The sequence below is a fragment of the Agrilus planipennis genome, unplaced genomic scaffold (assembly GCF_000699045.2).
Source record: "Agrilus planipennis isolate EAB-ADULT unplaced genomic scaffold, Apla_2.0 scaffold29, whole genome shotgun sequence".
NCBI lineage: Eukaryota > Metazoa > Arthropoda > Insecta > Coleoptera > Buprestidae > Agrilus > Agrilus planipennis.
The window spans coordinates 340,264-364,410 of NW_020442462.1; the positions used below are offsets into that span (position 1 = coordinate 340,264).

Here is a 24,147-nt window from a genome sequence, read left to right on the forward strand (position 1 = left end):
AACTTCCTAATTAATTTCAACTAATTAATTCTTGTTTTAGTAATTAGTGATTACATACAATGGAAATATAATATTACCGCTGGTTTAAAAGTAAATATTTTATTATTATTTACTTTATTTGCTATTTTTCAACATAAACATCAAAAAATACTAAATGTAGCGTACAATTACTGGTGCATAATGTTGCACATTGTTTTATGTACTGCTGATCAAAGATGAGCAAAGTTTTGGAAATTTTTTAATATTCGAACGTGAAAAAAATTGGAAAGATATTTTCTTTTTTCCGGGATTTATTCAAAGTACAAAAGTGATTATCTATATCTATTAAGTTCAATAGTAAAAGAGGAAAACTGATTTACCGGCTCCCTCTGCGCCTGCCTATTCAGCAGACAGCTGTTCAGTGAAGTTGTGATGAAGTTTTGTTGTTGAATTTCTAAATTGCCCATTATTTTTGTTAATGAAATATTTGCAAACTAATTTTATGTGGTAATATAATGTTTAAGAAATCAAAAATCCAGTTTTATTCATGTTTTTGCGTTTTGTCTTTATTTTCTGTTATTAACGGTCAAGGTAAGAAGAAACTTCAATATGAATTTACAATGTGGCAAATCTTGTCTCACACTTTTGGTAAAATAAAATGCATGTGCATGTGACAAAAATCGAATGATTATAAATAAATTGTATTAGCCTATAAGCAGGTGTACAAAATTAATTGAATTTTATGTATCCACCAGTGCGTCATAATTTCTTTATTTTGATATATTAATATTTTTTAGTTGTTTTTGATGCGGCGAATTGTAGCGAAGCTAATTTAAGTAATTTCACTAATTATCAGTATGTTAATGTAACAAACGCTGAAGTTGTAATAATAGTGAAAAATATACCATCTGCTTCAACGTTTTTTGTGATTCAAGCTCATAGTTTTTTGAATGATATTATATTAAGCAATAATTCTGTTCCCGAACTACATTTTTACAATGAGGGAACAAATGTTGGGCTAGTCCAGGTTACTTTAGGTAAAAGTAACTTCACCTTTTATTTATTAAACGCCAATAAGAATACAACTGCAAATGTGCTTATTGCAGTTACATTATACGCAGAAAAAGGTAAGTACTTACAGTTTTAAGTATGTAGCTGTATGTATTTATAGATTTCATATCCGTTCGGGGATTTCTGTATTGCTACATTTGTACCGCGTTGTTGCCAAATTGAGTTATTTTATAGCAATCGTTTACAAAATACTACTACTACTTACAACGGTAGTACCACAGCCGTCTCTAATACAAGCCATGCTGAGAAATTTGGCAACAGCGCATTGCTTCGATGTGAGAGTCCTATTCTGCGAGTCTTAGTTGTTATTACTACACGTAGTTTCACATGATTTTTAGACACTCATTACGATAAAAATTAATTGAATTATTAAATAACTAACTAAATAACATCACTGATAGTATGTGACATTATTTAAAATACACATGTAGGTATTAAGAATAAAATAGAAAAGACAAAAGATTAGGTGTAAACATTGTTAGGTACCTACATGAATTTCATCTCGATAATTGTAATTTTATTAAAGCAAATTTCCACACCACAATTGAAGTATTGCCAAGGCGCGTTAGCTTTTTTTGGGGTTCACCAATAGCCCTGCCATCCCATTAGAAAAAACTAATTACAATTTCTAATTTACGGATTTTTGCTGTCTTACAGTTAGCTGAATTTGAATTGGAGTGGCGGGACTCTTGCTTTCTATAATTTATAATTTTAACGTAATCATTAAGCAAAACATTAGCAAAAGAAGATAAAATTTGGAAGAATATATCTTTATAGTGTTTTCCAAAACTAAATATTTTTGAAAATAGTTAATTTTCCTAAAATTGATTTTTGGAGTTCAGCCCGTAAATATTGTGTCTGCAGATATTCGTTATTACTTATTTCTTCAAGAATGGCATAAAAGTGAAAAAAAAATATACTAATATTATCAGTAGGAACAGAAAGTCCTCCCCTTTGTAAATAATCAAAATAAATATCTCCAACGCAAGAGCCTTTATTGTTTATTATGAGCGAAACACAATTGTTGCAAGTTATCTTTTTACGAGCAGAATGAACTGCATATCCTGAAATGCAAATTTTTAAGGAGTCATCTAAATCACAATTCATTAAAAAATCGGAATTTAAAATTTCAATAAACTGACTTATGTTTAAGGGAGACTCTTCAACAATTTAAATTCCTGTTTCATTATTCTCTGGTAATTTAGGATATGTTAAAAGCACACTCAAAACATTACCGGCAGTGGATACTTTTTTTTACTGTTTTTATAATGTCACTTTCGTTAAAGTGATGTATGTAAACTCCAGAATATTTTCATGGAGTCCAATCTTTGCGAGGTATAGTACTTATGCATTTTTTTCGCATTTCATCATTTTTTTGGGAATAAAAATATAGACATACTTGTACTTACATTTTAAAGATGATTTATAATTTGAATTGCAACTGGGAACACAACGACGAGAGGCATTTTGTTAAGAAATAAACCAGAAAATTTACAACCAAAACACACAATCTGACCTAAAACATTTTCACTTCTTTCACATAATAGTTAATATTGCCTTCTGCAATTAAAAACTGTATCCAAAGGTATTAATCACTATAACACACTATAATCATCCTTATTGCACATTTACTGCACGATATTTCCGCTAAAATTAAAATATTATAGAACAACGAAAAAACACAACAACTAAAGTATTAGTTGTAACTCTCATTAACCGGGAAATCCTGGGACTCCACAGTGTTGCCAAGTAAACCTTCAGCATGGCTTGTAAGTAGAGACGGCTGTGGGTAGTACATACAGGGTGATCTAAAAATAAGTTTAATCGAAAAATTTTTCAAACAAAACTTGAAATGCATTAGCTGGAAATATTGCTCCTTAATTAAAAAGCGGTGCATTAACAGATTTTTATGTTTCAAATGCTGAAAATATCGTGAAATAGAAAGGATGAGGACCTCATAGCGTTAAATAATTGTCTGCAGTTGAATCTTTTTAATTAATGCTAATTGTAAACATATGATCCTATCCTATTCCGTAATACATTAAATATTAAGAAGAAAATTAGTAGTAAATTAACAAACGTAAATTAATAGTAAGTTAAATGCCTGCCTATATGAATCCGAGCATTCATACCACTGATGTTTTTAAAAAAAATTCTATAAACCGAGATGATCGGACGTATAATAGTAATACGCTCTCCAAATTAGGACAAATCCGGGGAAACCCGGACCTAGATAGAGCGTATCGATACTGATGGTACCCATTCATATACGTTATAACTTTTACTAGCTTCATAATTGTTTAATAGGAATCGAAAACTATTCTTATACACAGCTAAGAAATACCCACACTTCTGTTTGTATACCAGGCTTCCTTATATCTTGCAGACCCTATTCCAGGAGGATGCAATCTCGTATTTGATGTGGAAAATGCTCCTTATCAACTTATAAACTACAACAAGAATATGGTAGAAGTCAGTGTCCAAGCACCTTCAGTGTTTGGACGCACATGTGAAGAAAACATTTTCAGCTTGGAAATTTATCGGATATATTTGCCTGAGAAAGAAATCAGCTCCGAAAGTTATTTTAATGGAATAGAAAAGATGATTACAGTTGAAAGTATCCGAAAACACGGTTGGAGAGTAAATGTCATATTTTTATTTAGTTATAAATAGTTAACTACTTTTATCCCATTCATCAAATGAAAAATCGGAAACATTTTGACAGAGTTGACTTCGTAAAATAGAAAAGAAATTGCTTATAAGTAATTGTCTTTAAATCTATTAGTGGTCAATGGTTTAACATTTGATTATTTATTACGTTATTAAGTGTAATACCGATAAAAAAGTCTGAAAGCATATTTTGACGATTTGTTACTGTTTTGTAAATACAGTAAAAGTTCTTTATTCGCGTTTTCATTATTGGCGGGTGAAAAAATTGCAACGCAATTCCTGTATTCGCGGTTAAAAATTTAATTATTCGCGGTTGCAATCGGTAAACAGAAAAGGATTCGGTGTCATTTATTACGGGGATTGACCGCAATGGACCGCTCATGCCTAGTGTGAGTTTTTCTGCAAACATGGGTTTCTATTCTAAACATTGTGATTTAACGCAGCGAGATAAATACCTAATTTTTTGTATGGTAACAGACAACGGTTCACACTAACTCGGTACGTTTTTGGTTTTCGATAATATGGTTATTAAAAGCTTTTACGAGTGCTTAAAGTTGATGCTTCTTGTAGGGCACGTATTTTCAATAGAAATTAAAAAATTAAAAAAAGGCCTTCGACAGGCTTTAGAACAAAGCTTTATCTATCTTACTACAAAGTTTCAAACGGCTGTTCCAAATATTAAACTCATGATATCTAGAACCGATAAGCATGTTTTTTCTCCACGGCGCGTGTACTATTGAATCCCCTTAATGCGTTCTGAGTATGTATAGTTGGTACGTGCCGAAGCGGCTTTTATAAAAAATTTAACCGAGTAGAGTGGGGTGTTATTTTTCAACGTATCCGCATCTTTTGAGTACGATTGGCTCGTGCCGAGGCGACTTTTATAAAAGATGAAACCGAGTGGACTAATTTCAAAATTCAAAACAAGAAGAAATCACTAAATTTTTTAAACTCTTGCCTAAAGCTGATTATAACAATTAATTTTGATTGCGAATTTATCAATACATTGATTTTATTTTGATACATATAGGTTTTATTTTGGAACCCTAGAACGTATCCCCTATGATTCCATACTAATTACCATTCCATAACCATGGTTTCTGTATTCGCGGCATATTTATGGAACGTATACCCCGCGAATAAAAAGCTTTTACTGTTTTTAGATTTTCTTAAGATATAAAGTACAGGAGGTACCATTTCAGGTTATTGAAGATGTTTAAAATTAAGGGCTAGAAACGTAGAAAAGAGCATGGGAGGGTCTTTATGGTTTAATAGGTATGCTAGTTGTTATTAAACTCACAAAGTGCTATTAAATTAAGTGATGCGTTTTTACGAGCCGATCGAAATTGTCCTCTTTTTATTTTTTCAAAATAACTTGATAGCAGAGTAAAATTAAGATTTTTACAACAGTAGGTATATTTTTGTTTAAAAAACTACATTTTCGATCAAAAGCGTTTTCTAAGAATGTTTTTCATTTCAAAGTAATCTAAAAACAGCGAAAAATCAGAAAAAAAGTTATTGACGAACTACTGAAAAAAACAGTCAAAAACGTAATTCTTAATAAATTTTTAGATTGTTTTGGATTACTTTTAGTACTAAAAATGTATAAAAGGCGATTTGGACATTAGATAGCAATTACCATCAATAGATAGTGTGCTCTGTCGAGAATGTAAATTTTATCTTCAGCAGGACGGCGTGGTGTTTTAATTGATAAGTGAAGAAGAATTCTAGCCAATAAAATTTTTTTTAAATTGAAGATAGTTAATGGTTTATCTTCATCTTGACATTCGGCTAGATATTTTTGAGTCCTCCTCGCAGAATTGACAACCAGTTGTCTGCTAGACACAATTGTTTTCATATGAAGCATTTTTTTGATACAAGTCCGTCTAAACAGGTGAAGGTACTATAAGTACGTTTATTTCATTATTATTATTATTATTCATGTTTTACACTACATATAATTATATTTCTGAATAGATCCCGGGCTTCCGAGGCTTCTAAGCCCACCACTGAGCCCGTTTATTGCATTAAGATAATAGGTAGATATTATTCAAAAATCTTATTTTTTTAACAATAAAAAATTCATATTTCTCAGGTGTCTACCCCTCTCGCTCTTAGTCAGAATATTTCCAGAGCCCCCTTCCCATTTTTGTTTTTCTTCCTACTATGTCTACTTATTCCTTGATATCTTAAAAGGTACTTTAACATCTTCATTTCCTAAGTGTTACGTAACGTAATTTGGGGGGGGGGTCTCGTAAAACATTGTTTCTTTTTTTAAATGAAAAATTTTATTAAAACTACCAATTTGGCAATCTTTTTTGTTTACGTTTTAGGGGGAATCCCTCGATTGTATTGTACATCATTTAATGTTGTATTCGTTGTCAGTATTCGTTAGTGTTTAGGCAGAAGCACATTTCTGTAATCGGTGTTATTAAAGTGAGTTTATAGTGTTCATACTGTAATGTTCTCAAAAGAGGAAGATTTGTATCATCAGCTGTTCTTGGCCTATAAAGGCACTCATGCTGACTTGCCAACGCAACTGTTTCAAAAAATGCCAACGAAATTTGGAAACCGGCTAAAGAAAAACTAAAAAATAAAGAAAAGTTTGTAGAACATGTAAATGATGTTATACGATTTGCGCAACATAAGTTTTGGGTAAAAATGGTCGTTTGAGTGTTACGTAACGTTTAGAGAGGGAGAGGGGGGTACAGAAAAACGTTACGGCGCGTTGCAACGGGGGAAGGGACGGTCAAAAATCTTCAAAAATTACGTTATGTAATACTTGAACGCTCCCTTAGTGAATTGCACAGCACCGTCAATTCTAGTACCTGTTTTAATATCTCCTCATTTTGTATCCTTTTTTCATCATCCCCCCACAACATTATATCTCAAACGTTTTTAACTTTTTCAATCGTATCTTATAGAACTTCAGGAACTCAAAAAGTGGTAACAAACTGTTAAAACGTACTTCTAAGACTTACTTACTTGTAGGATTTTTCGGTAAAGGTCTAGATGATGGTGGGGTCGAAAGAGGAGGTCTCTCCCACAACTGTACCATAAAAAGTTCGTGGCGATCTCACCCCCTTAAAAAGTTATGGGTGTTAGATGATGGCCTGGGGGTTGAAAGAGGGTGGCCACCTGAGTAAACCCCATAAAAAGTTTGCGGCGGTCTCACCCCCATCAAAAGTTATGGGGGTTGAAAGTTGATTATTTTGACAATTTTCATACACTATAATTCAAATAAAATTCAATAAAAAAAATATTTTCAAGCGGGTGGAGGTGGGAGATCGAAAGAGGGTGCTCACTTGAACAAAACCCGATAGCCTAACCTAACCTATTGATAAATATATTTAAATAATGTTTTATATAACATTCTCAATATTAGTTTTACCTTTGAATATTGTTTAAGAATGACTATAGAAATATTTGCATGCCTAAAAACGTATAAAAATTGGCATATTTATTAACTTTTAACCCCCATAACTTTTTATGGAGGTGAGACCGCCACGAACTTTTTGTGGTAAAGTGGTGGGGGAGACCTCCCCATTCGATCCCCCCCCCATCCCCCATCATCTAGACCTTTACCGATTTTTCAATACTTTACTTGAATACGGAAAGTATTATGGTTTTCTCATTAGAAACTCCTCATCTTGAATGATTAATGGTTATAAAAAGTACTCAATTCAGCTTTAGAATATTTTTTGTCAAACTCAGAAAAGGCCAAAAACGCTCACTCAGTTTCTGTACAGAAAGTTTACCTCCTTCTTTTTATAAAAATATTTAGGAGTGTCTTAAAAATCGTAACGTTTCAATCAGCGCCTTCATTATGTCACTGTATGCTTAAGCTTGGCTGATTTCGTTGCTTGTAGATGCACAATAAAACAAATGGCCATAATAAACTTCGAGTTCTATACAGTGCCTATCCTGGTATTGGTTCTGTGTATGCCATGATCGCAGTGTATAAAACTGGTGAGGCTGCTTACGTACCAGCAGTCACATATGCTTGTGATGCAAAGAATAGGATGATGGATGATTGTGTTCAACCAGGTTACTACTATCTAAAATTTGTCTGCAACGTTTATTAATTTATATTTCTTTGGACTTTTAGCAACGCCATTTTGGAAAATGATTTGCGGAATTTCAATAGCATGGGGATTATTAATGTGTTTATTCGGTTTTATGTTTCCTTTCCTTGTTTCATATATCTTTACTGGATTTATTATTGGAGCACTTATTATGTATATCAGAAAAAAAGTTATTGACGAACTACTGAAAAAAACAGTCAAAAACGTAATTCTTAATAAATTTTTAGATTGTTTTGGATTACTTTTAGTACTAAAAATGTATAAAAGGCGATTTGGACATTAGATAGCAATTACCATCAATAGATAGTGTGCTCTGTCGAGAATGTAAATTTTATCTTCAGCAGGACGGCGTGGTGTTTTAATTGATAAGTGAAGAAGAATTCTAGCCAATAAAATTTTTTTTAAATTGAAGATAGTTAATGGTTTATCTTCATCTTGACATTCGGCTAGATATTTTTGAGTCCTCCTCGCAGAATTGACAACCAGTTGTCTGCTAGACACAATTGTTTTCATATGAAGCATTTTTTTGATACAAGTCCGTCTAAACAGGTGAAGGTACTATAAGTACGTTTATTTCATTATTATTATTATTATTCATGTTTTACACTACATATAATTATATTTCTGAATAGATCCCGGGCTTCCGAGGCTTCTAAGCCCACCACTGAGCCCGTTTATTGCATTAAGATAATAGGTAGATATTATTCAAAAATCTTATTTTTTTAACAATAAAAAATTCATATTTCTCAGGTGTCTACCCCTNACTGGTTGGACACGTACCTCCACTCTTTCCTATCCTGAGCTAAACTTCGCATTTCCCTAAAACTAGAACAGCCCACATCCTTAACTATTTGCGAAGAGTAATCTAATCTAGGCCTACCTCTACCCCTCCTAACTCCTGTTTCTGCCTCTAATATGTCTCTGACACTATATGACAGAAAATTTCAGTGGTTAAAAATTTCATTATTCACGGTTGCAATCGGTAAACAGAAAATGATTCGGTGTCATTTATTAAGGGGATTGACCGCAATAGACCGCTCGTGCCTAGTGTGATTTTTTCTGAAAACATGGGTTTCTCTTCTAAACATTGTGACTTAAGCGAGCGAGATAAATACCTAATTTTTTATATGGTAACAGACAACGGTTCACACTAACTCGGTACATTTTTGGTTTTTAATAATATGGTCATTAAAAGCTTTTACGAGTGCTCAAAGTTGATGCTTGTAGGACACGTATTTTTAGTAAAAACTAAAAAATTTAAAAATGGCCTTCGACAAGCTTTAGAACTGAGCTTTATCTATCTTACTACAAAATTTCAAACCTCTGTTCCAAATATTAAACTTGTTTTTACTTTACGGCGCGTGTAGGTACTACTGAATCCCCTTAATGTATCAGCATATGTTGAGTATGTACAGTTGGTACAAAATTCAAAACAAGAAGAAATCACTAAATTTTTTAAACTCTTGCCTATAGGTGATTATAACGATTAATTTTAATTGCGAATTTATTAATACCTTGATTTTATTTTGGAACCTTAGAACGTATGCCCTATGATTCCATACTAATTACCATTCCATATCCACGGTTTCTGTATTCGCGGCATATTTATGGAACGAACAAAGAGCTTTTACTGTAGTAGTTTAGTGGTCAGAGCATTGGTGCGTAAAGCCAAAGGTCCCGGGTTCAATTCGCGGCGAGGGTGTATAATAATTTCTCAAACACTTATGTGACGTCTGCATTTGATAAAAATTTCTTCTTCTTTATGAAAAAAGCGAAATTTTTATCTTATTATTGCTATGGCCATTAGTTAAATTGTAGTTGCTAAATTGCAGATAAGGTCTATGTAACAGCGACATCTATGTTATCGCATGTCATTATTTGGATGGCAGTATGGTATAAATGTCGTTCATTGCGTTCTGTTATTGAATTACTGCTGAACGGAATGCTGATTGCATCATTTTTTTTCCAAGTTTTTATAGGTAGGTAAACTATTGTAAGGATAAATAAATTTATTTTCGACGTTGCCAAACGACTTTGCCAAAATTAGTTTCGGTAGAATGCAATTAATAAATAATTTAATAGTCAAATTGAACTGAAGCCAAGAAAATTGGCAATTTATTTAAGTATCATTTTTATTTCTATTAATGCTAGAAAAAACTATCTCAGCCTAAGTCTCGCTTCACTCAAAGTTGACTACGTACATTCACCGCTTATTACAGGAATTACAAAGAGCGGAACTATATCATCGTATAGACAAATGAGGCATATACATCTAATTTGTAAATAAGATAGTTCACTTTTTTGTTGGGTAACTGTATAAAAAGCAAATAAACAAAAATATATTGCTTTTTATACTTTTAGTTTTCCACATTAATTTGTTTTGTTTTTGTATCTTTGTGTGTTCTGATTTTTGATGGAGAAGAGAAAATGTCTAGGATCACAAAGGCAAAAACGTATCTATAGCTAGCATGAAAAAGTCATATTTCGTATTTCTAAAATGCACCTTTAATGGCATTAATCGTTTTGATGTTCTGTTGTTCAAACGCTGAACATTGGAAAATCGGAATGAGATACTTCAGTTAATTTATCTACCTATGATGATTTACATTTTTCCGTAGGTGACTTCTTCATCTTTGAAAGCAATTTAAATTATTGGGTAGTTTTTTGGGCTATTGTCGTGGTTGTTGCAATACTTCAAGGTTTGTGTTGCCTGCTACAAGTAAAAACCACTAACAGTGTTCTGGGTGCCTTTACTACCATTTTAGCGATAGATTACTTTGCTGGATCTTACGTACGATATATCGTGATCAACACGATCAGGAGACTAACTGTCGACGATTTCAATCTAGCTATCATTAGTCCTCCTGCCCAGTTCCGAGGTGAGTTACTGATGAGTAGAAACAGTAAAACGTCATAAGCAATTGTGATGTACTATGTGTACTGGAATATTCTGAAAATGTACGTGTACAATTTTCTTAGAGTGAAAAGTCATTTTTCTATAGCATAGGCATATGTATCATGGAATTGTGTGACCATCTCGATGACTATTGGGATCCGTGAAATGGACATACACCATCTGGTGGCAAAATTTATAACTCGAATGAGGGAAAAATTTACATACGAACTGTGCACGCAAATTGTAAAATTGTTTATTAAAATAATAAAACACGTTAAAAAAGTAAAAAAATTTTTGTTGATGGAATCGACGAAGTTTTCTTCTAAAGTTAAATCAAATAAAAAGTTAATATGTTCAGTGAAAAGCTGCAATAGCACTTCAGACATAGATCTTCACTCTTCACCTACATTAACTACTTTCCAATAAAAACTAACCGTTTTATATATGTAAAAAATATATTCGGAAAATTAGAGAAAAAAGTAAACTAATAGAAGCTTGGATGAAAGCAGTAGGTATCAAAGAAGTGAATTCCGGAATAAAAATTTGTTCACGTCATTTTAATGCACATGATTATATTTCAGCAAGTATTTACCATCAGCCATAACCTTAATATTTAAAACTAGAATCATACTAAAATTATAAAGTGAGAAATTATTTATTCCTGTGTAATTGATTTAACACAATTCTAATGATACAATATAAGTATTTTGAGGTTAAGAACCTACCTGCTGCAATACAACATGATATTGCTTAAATCACCCAGAATCACCTCACCAATTATATAACGTAAATCACTTTTTAAATCAGAAGTTTGTAAAAAGTAGACAGTAAACTTGACGGAATTTGAAGGCTAGCTTCCGGATTTGTTATTTCCGAAATTTATAATGTGATTGGCATTAAAAACACGCTCACCTTCAACGAAATTTCCTTTCCGAGACTTTGTGTCAGTCCAATCACATATTGTGTCATATACTTATCATTTTATCGTAATTTAAAAACTTGGAAATTGCACGGTACACTATAGGAACTACGATAAATTTTCCCTAATCGGCGCCACGTTTTTAGGCTCCTCCCATTTGACGGATCCCAATAGTCCCTCCAATATTTTTAAACAAAATTTGAAAGTAGGTTTTTATTAATATACCTAAGGTTAGTTTAGGCTAAAAGTATTTACGTTCCAATACCTAAGAGAGTCAGATAACTCAAGATGGAAAGAGTGATGGAGATATAAAACAGAAGATAGCACGAGGTAGCGTCGCTTTTAAGAAAAAAAAATTCAGTTCTATACTCGCAAGCAGTTAATTTAAAAGTCAACAAGAAATGGGCGAGATAGGTTAGATTAGGTTAGGATAGGAGTTGTTCTCAATCAAGAATGGCTAGTTAGAGATATCGAAAACAGACGCAAGAATTAAGAAAGGTAAAAGTAGACCTAGATTAGATAACTGTTCACAAATAGTTAAAGATGTGGGATGTTCTTGTTTTAGGGAAATCCGAAAATTACTTTAGGATAAGAACGAGTGGACGTATTACCAACCAGTCTTAAGGCTGATGACCTTTAAATGATAATCTAAAATGTCCGGTAGGGAACATGAAACTTTTTGATTTTCATTTTGAAGACGTTTTGTTACCAAATGTGTTATAAAAGTATTATCAATAGTCTTCATCACTAGTTAGTAGGTATCAAAACGTACTTTATGGGTATGATGGTCAGCAAATATTCAGTTGCACATTCAGTGTTCGGCACTGAGAATACTGAAATGTCGGAAAATGAAGATCTCTTTTCGCAATGTCTGGAGAATCCGATTTAATGAGAAATCCCACATTATTTTTTTAGAATCATGCAAAATCTGACGATTTATCGGCATAAATAATAGAGACTGAATATTGAAAACTTAAATTCTAATGCAAGGTAATTGAAAGTAAAAAGTTTTAATTAATTAATTTAACTGACGATAGTTGAACGTGACAACGTCATAAGAAAATACTGATGGAATGGTTTCAGTTTTCAAAAGAAAATTTTAATTTTATTTATTCGATGGATATTTTGTATGGATATAGAGAAGGAGGTAAATGGAAATCACAATTGAATTGATCAACTTACATTTATTTGTACGCATAAATACAATTATGTCAATTTTTATTTATTTTTTTTCCAATGTACATAGTTTTTACAAGTATGAATGTGCTTTGAGCAATTGTTTTACAACTTTTATTTACAACTTTTAAACATAATTAAAATTTTTGTCTCTAGCTTCAATTCGACAATATATCACTGAACATATATTTAATATCGAAAGAATGATTACCTTTATCGCCGCAATTATCGTTGCTATAAACAATTGATACCAAATTAACTTTTCACTGCACTTCATATTTGACGAAAACATGTAAATGTATTATTGTATAGCAGTTGTCCACGCGGACGCATCGCTCACTCAAGTAGAAGAGAGACAGATGTCGAACGCTGCCGAACGCGGAGACCGATTGTGCCTTTTTGTCGCTCGTTCCGCGCTCTCGCTTGCACTTCAAGCCTTAAATGGAACGCCTCAGAGAGAGGTAACGCCGCATGAGTCATGTTTTTTCTTGCGTGCAGCCGGCTCCATCGAATTATAAGACGTTGTCACGTCAAAATATTTTGAGAAAAGTCCATTATTCAGGTTTCAATAGTTTGGATAACATAAAAACATAGTTTCCATAATCACTATATTGTGTTTTGGCCCCCCTAGCGGCTATCCTATAATTCCTTTGACCAATAAACTGACCTTACATTAATGTAAATCTGTCCTGAAGGTTTGGTTAAAAGGTCACACATTCATGATACGTGTAATATCCTATGGAAAAATAACCTTTACCAATTTTATACAAAATTGTCGCATCGATTTTCAACATATTCGTACCTAGTAGGTACGTTGCTTATGACGTTTTATCCGTTTTACATTTGTATATTTTTTATTATTTAATCAATTATTATTAATAGATACAACCTTTTGTTTTGATGCAAAAAATTTGTCAGGAGCGAATTTATTTGTCGATAAAAATTACTGTCTGTGTTAATAATACTAAATGTAGAGATTATTTTTTACAATTAATTCCTGAAAAGTGCCTTTTAAAATAATCACCGTGGTTTTATCAGCTATGTATGTTTACTCCTATTTCGATGACAGAGTTAGTTATTTTAAAGAGAAAAATATACCAGGTGTTCAGAAAAACATTTGCAATCAAAATGATTCACTAAGTTTTTTGTTTTGTCTTTGTCCGTACAACCATTTCTTGTTATCTAATTTTTTTTTAATTATATGACCTAATTACGTAATCAAACTATGGCTTACCCCTCAGACTTTAATCAAATAACATGTGCTCTCTCAAGTACACAATCATAAAAATAATTATTATTGTTTTGTATTATCGAGGGATTATTATTTACGTTTACTTAAAATTAGGTACGTGACGGAAATTAAAATAATTCAAAATTCCATTCACATTAATTTCTCCATTTTTTTCCTAAAAATCCATTAAACCACCGTAACTTTAATAACATACAGTACAACCTCGATAATCTGAACTAATTATTACAAAGGAGTATTGGTATTATCACTTTGTTCAGATTATAAAAAAGCAGTTATCTGTCCATTAGATACAGATACTTTTATATAAACTTAATTTTTTAAACAAATCTGAAACAGTTGTAAGATGTAACCGTAGCTTCGGACTCTAAACTTTTGATAATATCAATTTTTTTCTATATTGATAATGTAATATATATGCACTTCGTGGCTGTTAAGGTAATCGTTTCATAAGACGGACGAATTATAACATTTCGCATGTCTCCAGCAGCCGCCTTTCGAGCGAGGTGACGTTGCACGCCTGCGCAGTTCTAACTTGTTTGGACTATTATAGTGTCCGACCGAAACTGGTTTTTACGACCGAAACCGAAACCGAATTTCGGCAACGGTCTCAGTTTCGGCCGAAACCGAAACTAAACCGAAACTCGTTTTTTTGCCGAAACTCGACCGAGACCGAAACCGAACTTTCGGTCGGACACTTGACTATTAAGGTTTATTCGGATTATGTTTTCAGGTGTTCGTTGTTCGGATTAGCGGACGTTCGTATTAACATTTATTCGAATTATTGAGGTTGTACTGTATTTTAATAAAGAGAAGTATCAGCCTCGGGTACTATAACCTTAAATACAGAATGCTAAAATGTAAATATAATTCTTGTTTTAGACATATTGATGTACTTTTCTTGTTTGGTACTGTTGGTATGTAGTGCCATTTTCAATATGTGTGTAGGCATGGGATCGGCTGGCTTATCTGATACAACTCCGCTGCTTGATTAAGGATCTGCTTCTTTTTTTATATAAAATTTTGCTATATATCTATATGACAATAAAAACATGTATTTTTTTAATCTTTCGTAAAATCAATAAATATGTAATAACAAAAAGTATAAGTGTAACTTTTTAATAAACAACCATTCGATAAACAAAATATGCGTGGAAATTTGTAGCTAAACAAATGATGGCTACTGCCGAAGTGTCGCAGTTGAAACCATTGTAATAGTTATAATCTGTTAAATATTAAAAAGTCATTCGAAAACGAATGTTTATCTCGCGTTAAACAGTGTTACGCTTATTCCACAGATGTGTGAACTCGAAATACAGGACAAATATATTTACCTATACAGGTAAGGCAAAACGAATATAGAAATTACTCATTTCTTTGTCGACATCTTTCCTTTTTATTTTATTTTTTTGTTCGTTTATCTATCGGGTTGTTCGGAAAGTCATTTCGTTTTTTCCCGACAGAGGATTTAATTGTATTCTTTTGCACCCAACTTCACATTTAAGCCGTATAATTTTTATATGCTTTGAGAGCTCATATAGCAAGGCTTGTGTGTGAAAAATTCCAATTAATTCTACGCAGTAGTTTTTGGTTGGTGCCCTTTTAAATATGGAGAGCGATAAGCAGCATTTTCGACATATCTTACTGTTTTACTACAGAAAGGGTAAAAATGCTGTTCAAGCCAGAAAGAAATTGACTGATGTGTATGGAGAAGGTGTGTTGACAGTACGCCAGTGCCAGAACTGGTTCGCTAAATTTCGATCCGGCAATTTTGATGTCGAAGATGCACCACGTTCGGGAAGGCCGGTTGAAGCTGATAAAGACGCGATAAAGGCATTAGTTGATGTGAACCGGCGAATAACAACACGTGAGATCGGATTGAGGTTAAATTTATCAAATTCAACAGTTTATGACCACTTGAAAGGCCTGGGATTATCCTCGAAGCTCGATGTATGGGTTCCCCATGTTCTCACAGAGAGAAATCTGTGTCGCCGCATTGACGTCTGCGATTCGCTTCTCAAACGTCACGAAAATGATCCGTTTTTGAAGCGCATCATCACTGGGGACGAAAAATGGGTTGTATACAACAACGTCAAACGCAAGAGGTCATGGAGCAAAAAAGATGAACCGGCTCAAACCATTTCCAAAGCCGATATTCACCAAAAAAAGGTGATGCTGTCTGTTTGGTGGGATTTTAAAGGAATCGTTTTTTTTGAGCTTTTACCGGATAACACAACGATTAATTCGGAAGTCTACTGTCATCAGCTGGACAAACTGAATGATGCACTTCAACAGAAAAGGTCAGAACTAATCAACAGGAAAGGTGTAGTGTTTCACCAAGACAACGCGAGACCTCACACAAGTTTGGTCACTCGCCAAAAGCTTTTACAGCTTGAATGGGATACAATGCTACACCCACCATATTCTCCAGACCTGGCACCATCGGATTATTATTTGTTCCGGTCACTCCAAAATTTTTTAGACGGTAAAACCTTCACCTCAAATGAGGAGGTCAAAAACCTCCTCGATCAGTTTTTTGCCAGCAAAGACCAAAAATTTTATGAGCGTGGAATTATGCTACTACCAGAAAGATGGCAAAAGGTCTTGGACCAGAACGGTCAATATATAATTTACTAAAGTATTTGTTTATTATATGAAAACTGTCTTTCATTTCCACAAACAAAAACGAAATGACTTTCCGAACAACCCTATACTTTTCTAAAAACTGCCTTGAATTAACCGAGGATTCATAATCTGTTGAACCAGGTACACAGAACTAGTTAAAATCGTTAGTAGTTCATTGTAGTGAAAATGGTTTAATGATTACTACAATAGTTTTATTCAACATTAAGTTATTTACATATATCCATGCATAAAAATTGATAAAAAAATGAAACTACCAACTAAATCTACAATTACCCTCTTCTATTTACTCCTTATAAATATACTCACTTCTTCCCCATATATTTTTTTTTCACCTAAATTCCTTCCGCCTCCTCTAATATTATCTCCTCTTCCTTAAAATCTTCGAATGGCGCAGTCCACCTCCATCCTCACTCACCAACTCATAGCTTTCTTCTCACGCTCCAACATTCTCACATCCTCCTAACATATGCTTCAAGCATTCTTCCTTCGTTTGATATATCCTACATCTTCCCTCTTCCTTTTTCCAAAAATAACATCTTCTACACTTATTGCGTCCCCCTTTCCAAGTACTTTGGTACCCAGTCTCCCTCCTAGTCCCTTCACACATTCCTTTAATACACAGCACATATTCAGACCTCTCTATTTTTCTTAAATCGTCTCTTATTATTATTTCGCTACATCTATTCCTCACCAATTCGTCTACTCTAGTTCCTTCCTTAAGTCACTCCTGCATCTGCTCCTGTTTCATTTTTAAAAATTTCAAAGCTCTTCCTTTCTCTAACATGTTTACTTTTTACCCCTATTACTTTCCATTACCTTCCCTCTCCCTATTTCCTTTCTTCTATCCCCTTTTTCTAGACTCCCCAATCTCTCTTCATATTTTTATTGCTTTCTCCCACATCTTCCCACTTTCCGTCTCCCTTTTTATTACGTAACCTGGCGTCCAATTTTAATACCCACTTTAAATATCTTTTCTGTAGCAATTCTACCTGCTTCTGTCCCCATTCCCATATTTCCACCCCATAAAACATTATGCTCGTCACCATCACCTTAAATAACATCATTCTCTTACCAAATCTTCCTTATACATTTTCTGCCTCGATTCCCAAAATTGTCCTCCCTTTTGCTACTTGATTTATAATATGCGTCTCATCCCTATTATTCTCACTTAACACATATCCCTGGCGAACATACTTTCTCTTTTTATATCTCTACTCCTTTTCATACTATTTTTATAAACAGTATAGTATGTTTCATTCTCATTAGCTACTGCGCGAGAGTTCCAAGTTCACGCACGTGCACTCTCTTACTTCCCATGTGCTACTAATGAATTATTTTTGTGTTTATACTATCAAGATAATTTCCAATTTATCTAAGACGTAATAAATGACTGGGTTGTGAAACGGTGTCGCAGTGTTGTGTTGTAAACGTGTGTCAAATGTGTTTTGGAACTGTTACTGTAGAAGTTTATCTAAAATTGCTATGACATTTTGCATTCGCGGTTTTTGTGTTCTTCAGTGAACCCTGTTCTATGTTACAATTGCATAATTTGTGGTGATCATTTGGTAATTATGTTGCATTACATACATATGTATATTTGCAATGTTCTCCATTTTGTAAATGTAGTGGAGTTGATTTCGAACTAAATAAAAACGAGCCAGAAGCGTCTTCATGATTAGGTAAGTGAGCATGCGTTTTTATATCTATAGTACTAACCATGGACGGTTTTTTACATCCGTATTTTTTTAAACTACATATGATATTTATTTCTTATACATTTTATTCTACATAATTAAACACGAACAATTCTGAGAAGAACTGGTTTGAATGCCGAAAATGATGTGGGTACAGTAAAATTTTTGAGAGATTGAGTTAACGTCATCGACAATCTGTACGAATCAATCCAACATTTAATAGCAATTATAGCATATCGCACTCTCATTTATAATATTAATGTTGGTTTCATAACTGTTAGGTACCATACTTATCGCGTTATTAGAATTATGCTAAAAGTTAATTGTAAAATAAGAACATAATAAATAAATAATAATACCTTAGGTACCATACTAATATTAACTCATAAACGCTCAATTCCAATGGTATCAAGTTCTTTTTCATTATTATTTCTACTTATTATTTTATAACAGATTTTTAGTTCAATATGTATTTCACTTAGGTACTGTAATTTTATCATCACAAGCAACAGAACTGTGTTCTATTTTGAAAAAATGACACGCTATATGTTTTATCATACTTGAGCAATTATATAACTTAATTGAAAGAAAAAAGAAGCACTTACCCTTAGTAGAAAACAACTAAAACCACTTTTCTAGCAAAAAATAAAAATTCCGAATGTCGTATGTGAACACATTTGTATGGTTGTGTAACATATTTTCCGAGGTGGTCATTGAAAAGGCAATATTGTATTATAATTTTAAGATTGCGTGGGCGTCATCATAATTTGTACAGAAGAGTCTGTACGATAGCAATTTCATCAATACAGACTGAAGTTAGCAACTGTACATAATATTAATGTGAAAATTCATTTTCAGTTTCTTACCCACTATAGACTACCTCAAGATAATGAGGAAAAATTATTTGATGTTGTAACACCCTCGCCGGGAACCGAACCCTGGACCTTAGTTCAACATATCTGTGACCTAATAAGTACATTGGTGCGTAAAGCCAAAGGTCCCGGGTTCGATTCCCGGCGAGGGTGTGACAACATCAAGGTACTTTATAGCGGTTAAGAAATTGAAAATGAATTTTCACATTAATATTTGATACCCATTAACCACTATTAAATGTGAAGTTCTCTCATACAACTTTCAATATTGAAAAGCGATTTTTTAACTCTGTACATAGAAGTAGGAATGATGATTAAAATAACTAACAGAAAATGTTCTATGCGTAGTTATAGTAAATTCAATGAACTTTAAATGTATAAGCGTATGTTGAATGCTGTTAAATGGCAGTTAGTTGTCAAAGCAGTGTTTCTAAGTTCACATTTTTTATCTTTTTCACGGCAGCGAAGTATAGTAAACGTAAGTCTAGTCTAACTTGATAAGTTTATGTCGTACATTCCACCTCATTTGCCTGTTGTGATATAAAGCCGTATAAAGGAAAGTGCGTGCCGTATGTCGATGAATAATTGGTCCACACGCAATCTTATCAAAATGTGATAATATATTAGAAGCTTTTAAGTCTCTGTTACACAGCGCGTATAAGGGGTTCGGTGCGGCTTGGAGCGAGAAAGCGCGTTGTTTAGATTCTATTCAGGGCGGCGGCAGATGCGTCAAATGCAGACGATGCTTGAGAAAGAACGTGCCAGGACGTTCCTTCACGTTCCAGGCAGCACCAATCCATTACACGCACCGGCTAATAGGTTGGGCATAGGCACTACACGTATCGCGTCTATTACCGCTCGCTATACGCGCCGTGTAGCATGGCCTTTACAGTTTGTTCAGATATAGACTGTATTTTTATATTAAAACGTACATGTTTTATTATCTATTTATTCGTACCACAGCTACGTTTCTACACATTAACAATATTGTACTATAATCCTAATGTAAAAGAAATACATACTTAGCTACTATAACAATCACAGCAATGATTATGTACAAATACATCCAGTATTAATAATGATGAATATATTAATACGAACAACAAATGAAATCCAAGCGTTGCAATAATAGTAGAAGTATTGCCTTTAATAAACGTGTGAATTGTTGTTAATATGAAGACCAACCTTGCACACCGAACTGTTCAATGCATGTTATGCATAAATCTTCAATATGATTGTATAGAATTATCATGCAGACCTTTTTGTATCAGTATACATCGAACAGCCTGCATCTATTTAAGAACGGGAGATCATATGCCATTTGGGTATAAATGAATCTAATGTCACTGTAGTTAAGATAGGTACATGGTATACGGATTATCATTATTTTCACATAAGTAAAATGATGAAAATTATTGCAGGTAATATACGAATTTTTTTAATTACTAACTCAAAGATTGTCTGGCAAAGTTAGGCTTCGTTTTAAATCAGTTATTGACTAAAGCTATAACATCATAATAAATAAACGTAGCGTTCAATTACTTATTGCTTTAATTCCATTTTATTTATTGCAGAAAATTTCAGATAATTGTTAAAGCAACAGGGCGTATTCCACTAAATACTTAAAGTGGAACGTACTTACGGGTATTTCGTCGGTATTATACAATTCTACAAAATCACATACACATTTAAATTACAGCAGATCATATTTACATCGTTTACATACATGTTAAAGGAGCGCATCTTCTGTCTCTAAATAGCAATAGAAAAATTGGTAAAATATCAAATTTGTCTCGTTCATAAAATTAGACGCGTTCAACTATTTTCAAATTAAATAGAAGTGCTGGATTCGTTCAGTTTCAATAAAACATACGCGAACATGTTAGAGGCAAGATGAGGCGAAACAGATGCTTTGACTGGGGATCTTTTTTTAAACAACACGACAGGGTAAATGTATGTACAAATACCGTCCATATCAAACCAAATTCTGTTTGAAATGGATGGAGTTCGAACAGTTTCGGAATTGTCTTCGCTCCACCTCGCCTTACCTCGAACGTGTTCGTGCTCAGATAATGTATACGCACCTTTACGCTGCTGTTCAATGAGAAGACAACCTCAGAAATATAAAATGTATATACAGCGTTGTAATATACTTATATAGCATTTTCAAAAAAAAAAAAAAAACAAAAAAACGAATACTTGCCATTACGGACAAGTAGGTGAATTATCCGTTAAACAAGTTTAAATTTGATATTTACCAGAAACATGCGCAGCTTTATTGTTTTTATTTACCGGGTAATTTATGTTGATTCTTCGGGATTTGAAACCGCCACTGAAGGGCCCTCGTAACTGGCGTTGTCCTGGGAAGGTACGAGAAACCTTGGTGGCGGAAACCCGAAAAGCTGAGATCACTGAATACGAGGCCAGTAATTGGTGGCCAGGTTCGAGGTGAGATCGGGACCCTGACTGGGAATCTGTACTGGCACCGAGACCCCGGCAGATATTACACCTGAAACAAACAGGAACATGTACATAAGGATGACTATGACGTTACCTTAGTAAAAGGGCATCATAATGTTTTTTCGAGGGCACAAGAGAGAAGTGCAAATGGGATAGCTATCACACTCCCTAGCTCATGACTTATAAATGAAATAAATACAAACTATATGAACTCTTCCCCTCGCTTCAGGTAACATATTAGCGACGCTCTTAACGCTTTTAGTAAAAAAATTGTTCATTGGCGTTCATTCGTTTTCAAAACGAAAGAGGTCGCCGACAAAAACTTTGAAAAACACTGGTTTAAGTGACTGAAAGTGTGCCATGGACGCGAACATGTACATGCGTGTGATCCTTACACGAACATACATACGTCCGTTAAAAATCTCTAAACATGGACTGTGGGCGGTGAAGCTAGATGCGTTCGAAATGTGGTATTACCGGCGAATGAAGAGGATACCGTGGATAGAAAAGGTTAGAAATGAAAAGGCAACGAATATAAAGATAGGAGAAAGAAAGAAATATTAGAAGAAGTGGCTGATTTTAGGTACCTAGGATGTCAGATAAGTCAAAACGGAAAGAGTAGTAGGGATAAAAAGCAGAGGATAGCGCAGGGTCGAATTGCTTCCAATAAAAAGAAGTCGCTTCTATGCTCGTTCGCGAACGATTCATTGAGAAATTCGAAAAATATTTATGTTTGGAGCGCGGCGCTGTACGGGTGCGAAACATGGACAGTGGGCGCGGCGGAAAAGAAAATGTTAGAAGCGTTCGAAATGTGGTGTTATAGGCAAATGATGAGGATAACGTGGATAGAAAAGGTAAGAAATGAAGAGGTATTAGAAAGAATAGGAGAACAAAGGACTCTATGAAAGTCAATAAGAAATAGGCGAGATAGGTTGGTAGGACACCTTCTCAGGTATGAAGGTCTAGCCAGAGACATATTAGAGGCAGAAACGGGAGTTAACGGGAGTATAGGTAGACCTAGATTAGATTACGGTTCGTAAATTGTTAAGGATGTGGGATGTTCTAGTTTTAGGGAAATGCAAAGACTATCTCAGAATAGGAAGGAGTAAAATCCTAGTACTAACGACCTTATGATGATGATGAAACAAAATTTTTCATCGTATGTTATACTGTGCACAGTTCCAGTATATAATTGATAACTTGAATGGGTTCGGTTAGGAATGGCAATATTATTATTTTTACATTTGTGTGTAGCATGATTAATATTTAATGTAAATAAAGTCGATTGGCACCTTTTATTATTTGAATGATGAAGTTAGGTGAAAATAAAAATGAAAAGAGTAATGTCTAAACGGCAACGTTTGCCAAAGAATTCGAATCAGTGTCGGGAGATCTAGAAACAAGAACGGAGTAGAAAACAAATGGAGAAGAGTTGATATGCTGCAGGAATAGCACCAGTCGCATCAACACAAGTAAACAAAAGGAATTCTAATAATTCCAGGAATGGGATTCGAACGTGGTTGTGTGATGATGGTTAAAGTGGCGCGGATTCACCGAGTGTCTCACCGCCACCAGCTGAGAAGATGGTAACCAACGAACCTTGCAACGTGAACAATACACAAGTCCCCACCCCCATTTAGTTCGCACATTATTGAACCGTTGCCGGCTGAGCAGAAATCGCAAACCAACCCCTCACGTTCCGTACAATACACCCCTCCTTTTCCCCCCTAGCAACCTCCCACCCCTCCCTCCCGTCTCTTCCGACAACCTGATCGCCGCGTTTCAAGTGCCGGTCGCCACTTTAAACGTATCCCGCACAATAAAATTTTCAGCCCTAGAGTAAGAATTGATTGGGTCGCGGTCGACGAGACTTTTATTTTTCCTGTTCAGTGTAATTTCCTCTGTTAAATAAGAAGCTGCAAAATATATGAGCGAATTTGTATTCTTTTAATTAATTCTTTAATGCACTGTTTTCGTGGATGGATTTTCCTTTTATAAATGCACTACATTCATTGGTTACCACAAATCATTAAATGAAATTATTGATATACACGCAGTGTATATGTTACCGGAAATGTATGAAATCTGGGAATTGTATACAATTCCGAGGCTATTAAGGAAACGTATAAAATATTGTTTCAAAGATTTTTTAATACAGTACATATATCCTGGGAAGTGTATAAGTACATTTCCTAGGAATTGTATAAAATTCCGATGTTGCACCAGAAAATGTATCAAACTAATGCTTTCTATGAATAAAATACACTAAGATATCAACCCGTCCCCGGCGGGCAGGGACAATAAATAAATTCCAATCTGTCATGAATCTACGTAACCAAATAATAACGTTGTCAACGCATAACGATTATATGCGAAGAAGTGCGTTTATGATCACATTTAAATTCATAAAACTATATGAAATCTCCAGGT

At 34.0% G+C, this 24,147-nt stretch overlaps 2 protein-coding genes and 1 long non-coding RNA gene across 3 annotated transcripts in view; 1 reads left to right on the forward strand and 2 right to left on the reverse strand.

Moving 5' to 3' along the window:
* Positions 1-180: 180 nt before the first annotated feature.
* Positions 181-15,150, forward strand: LOC108744432 (transmembrane 7 superfamily member 3-like). The gene is made up of 10 exons (XM_025980826.1): positions 181-199; positions 535-570; positions 777-1,106; positions 3,437-3,690; positions 7,590-7,767; positions 7,829-8,035; positions 8,371-8,499; positions 9,638-9,784; positions 10,424-10,684; positions 14,928-15,150. The coding sequence occupies exons 1-10, from the start codon at positions 181-183 to the stop codon at positions 15,038-15,040; spliced, it is 1,674 nt and encodes a 557-aa protein (XP_025836611.1). The 3' UTR covers positions 15,041-15,150.
* Positions 15,151-16,865: 1,715 nt separating this feature from the next.
* On the reverse strand, positions 16,866-18,019 carry LOC108744446. The gene is made up of 2 exons (XR_001938964.1): positions 17,383-18,019; positions 16,866-17,300 (listed from the first exon to the last, which is right to left on the reverse strand). It is a non-coding gene; the product is annotated as an uncharacterized LOC108744446 (long non-coding RNA).
* A 2,198-nt stretch (positions 18,020-20,217) lies between these two features.
* The window catches only part of LOC108744433 (paired box protein Pax-6-like), a 91,008-nt gene continuing 87,078 nt past the window's right edge, over positions 20,218-24,147 (reverse strand). The window contains exon 9 of the mRNA XM_018480188.1: positions 20,218-21,766. Coding sequence (XP_018335690.1) covers positions 21,666-21,766 — 101 coding nt within the window. The 3' untranslated portion in view covers positions 20,218-21,665. The remainder of the gene's footprint in view (positions 21,767-24,147) is intronic.

Bases quoted from the DNA above. Each gene is read 5' to 3' on its own strand.
- LOC108744432 (XM_025980826.1), top strand. The intron at 7,768-7,828 runs GTTACTACTATC...TTGGACTTTTAG, and splicing joins GGATGATTGTGTTCAACCAG to CAACGCCATTTTGGAAAATG. The intron at 8,500-9,637 runs GTAGATATTATT...GCTAAATTGCAG, and splicing joins TTATTGCATTAAGATAATAG to ATAAGGTCTATGTAACAGCG.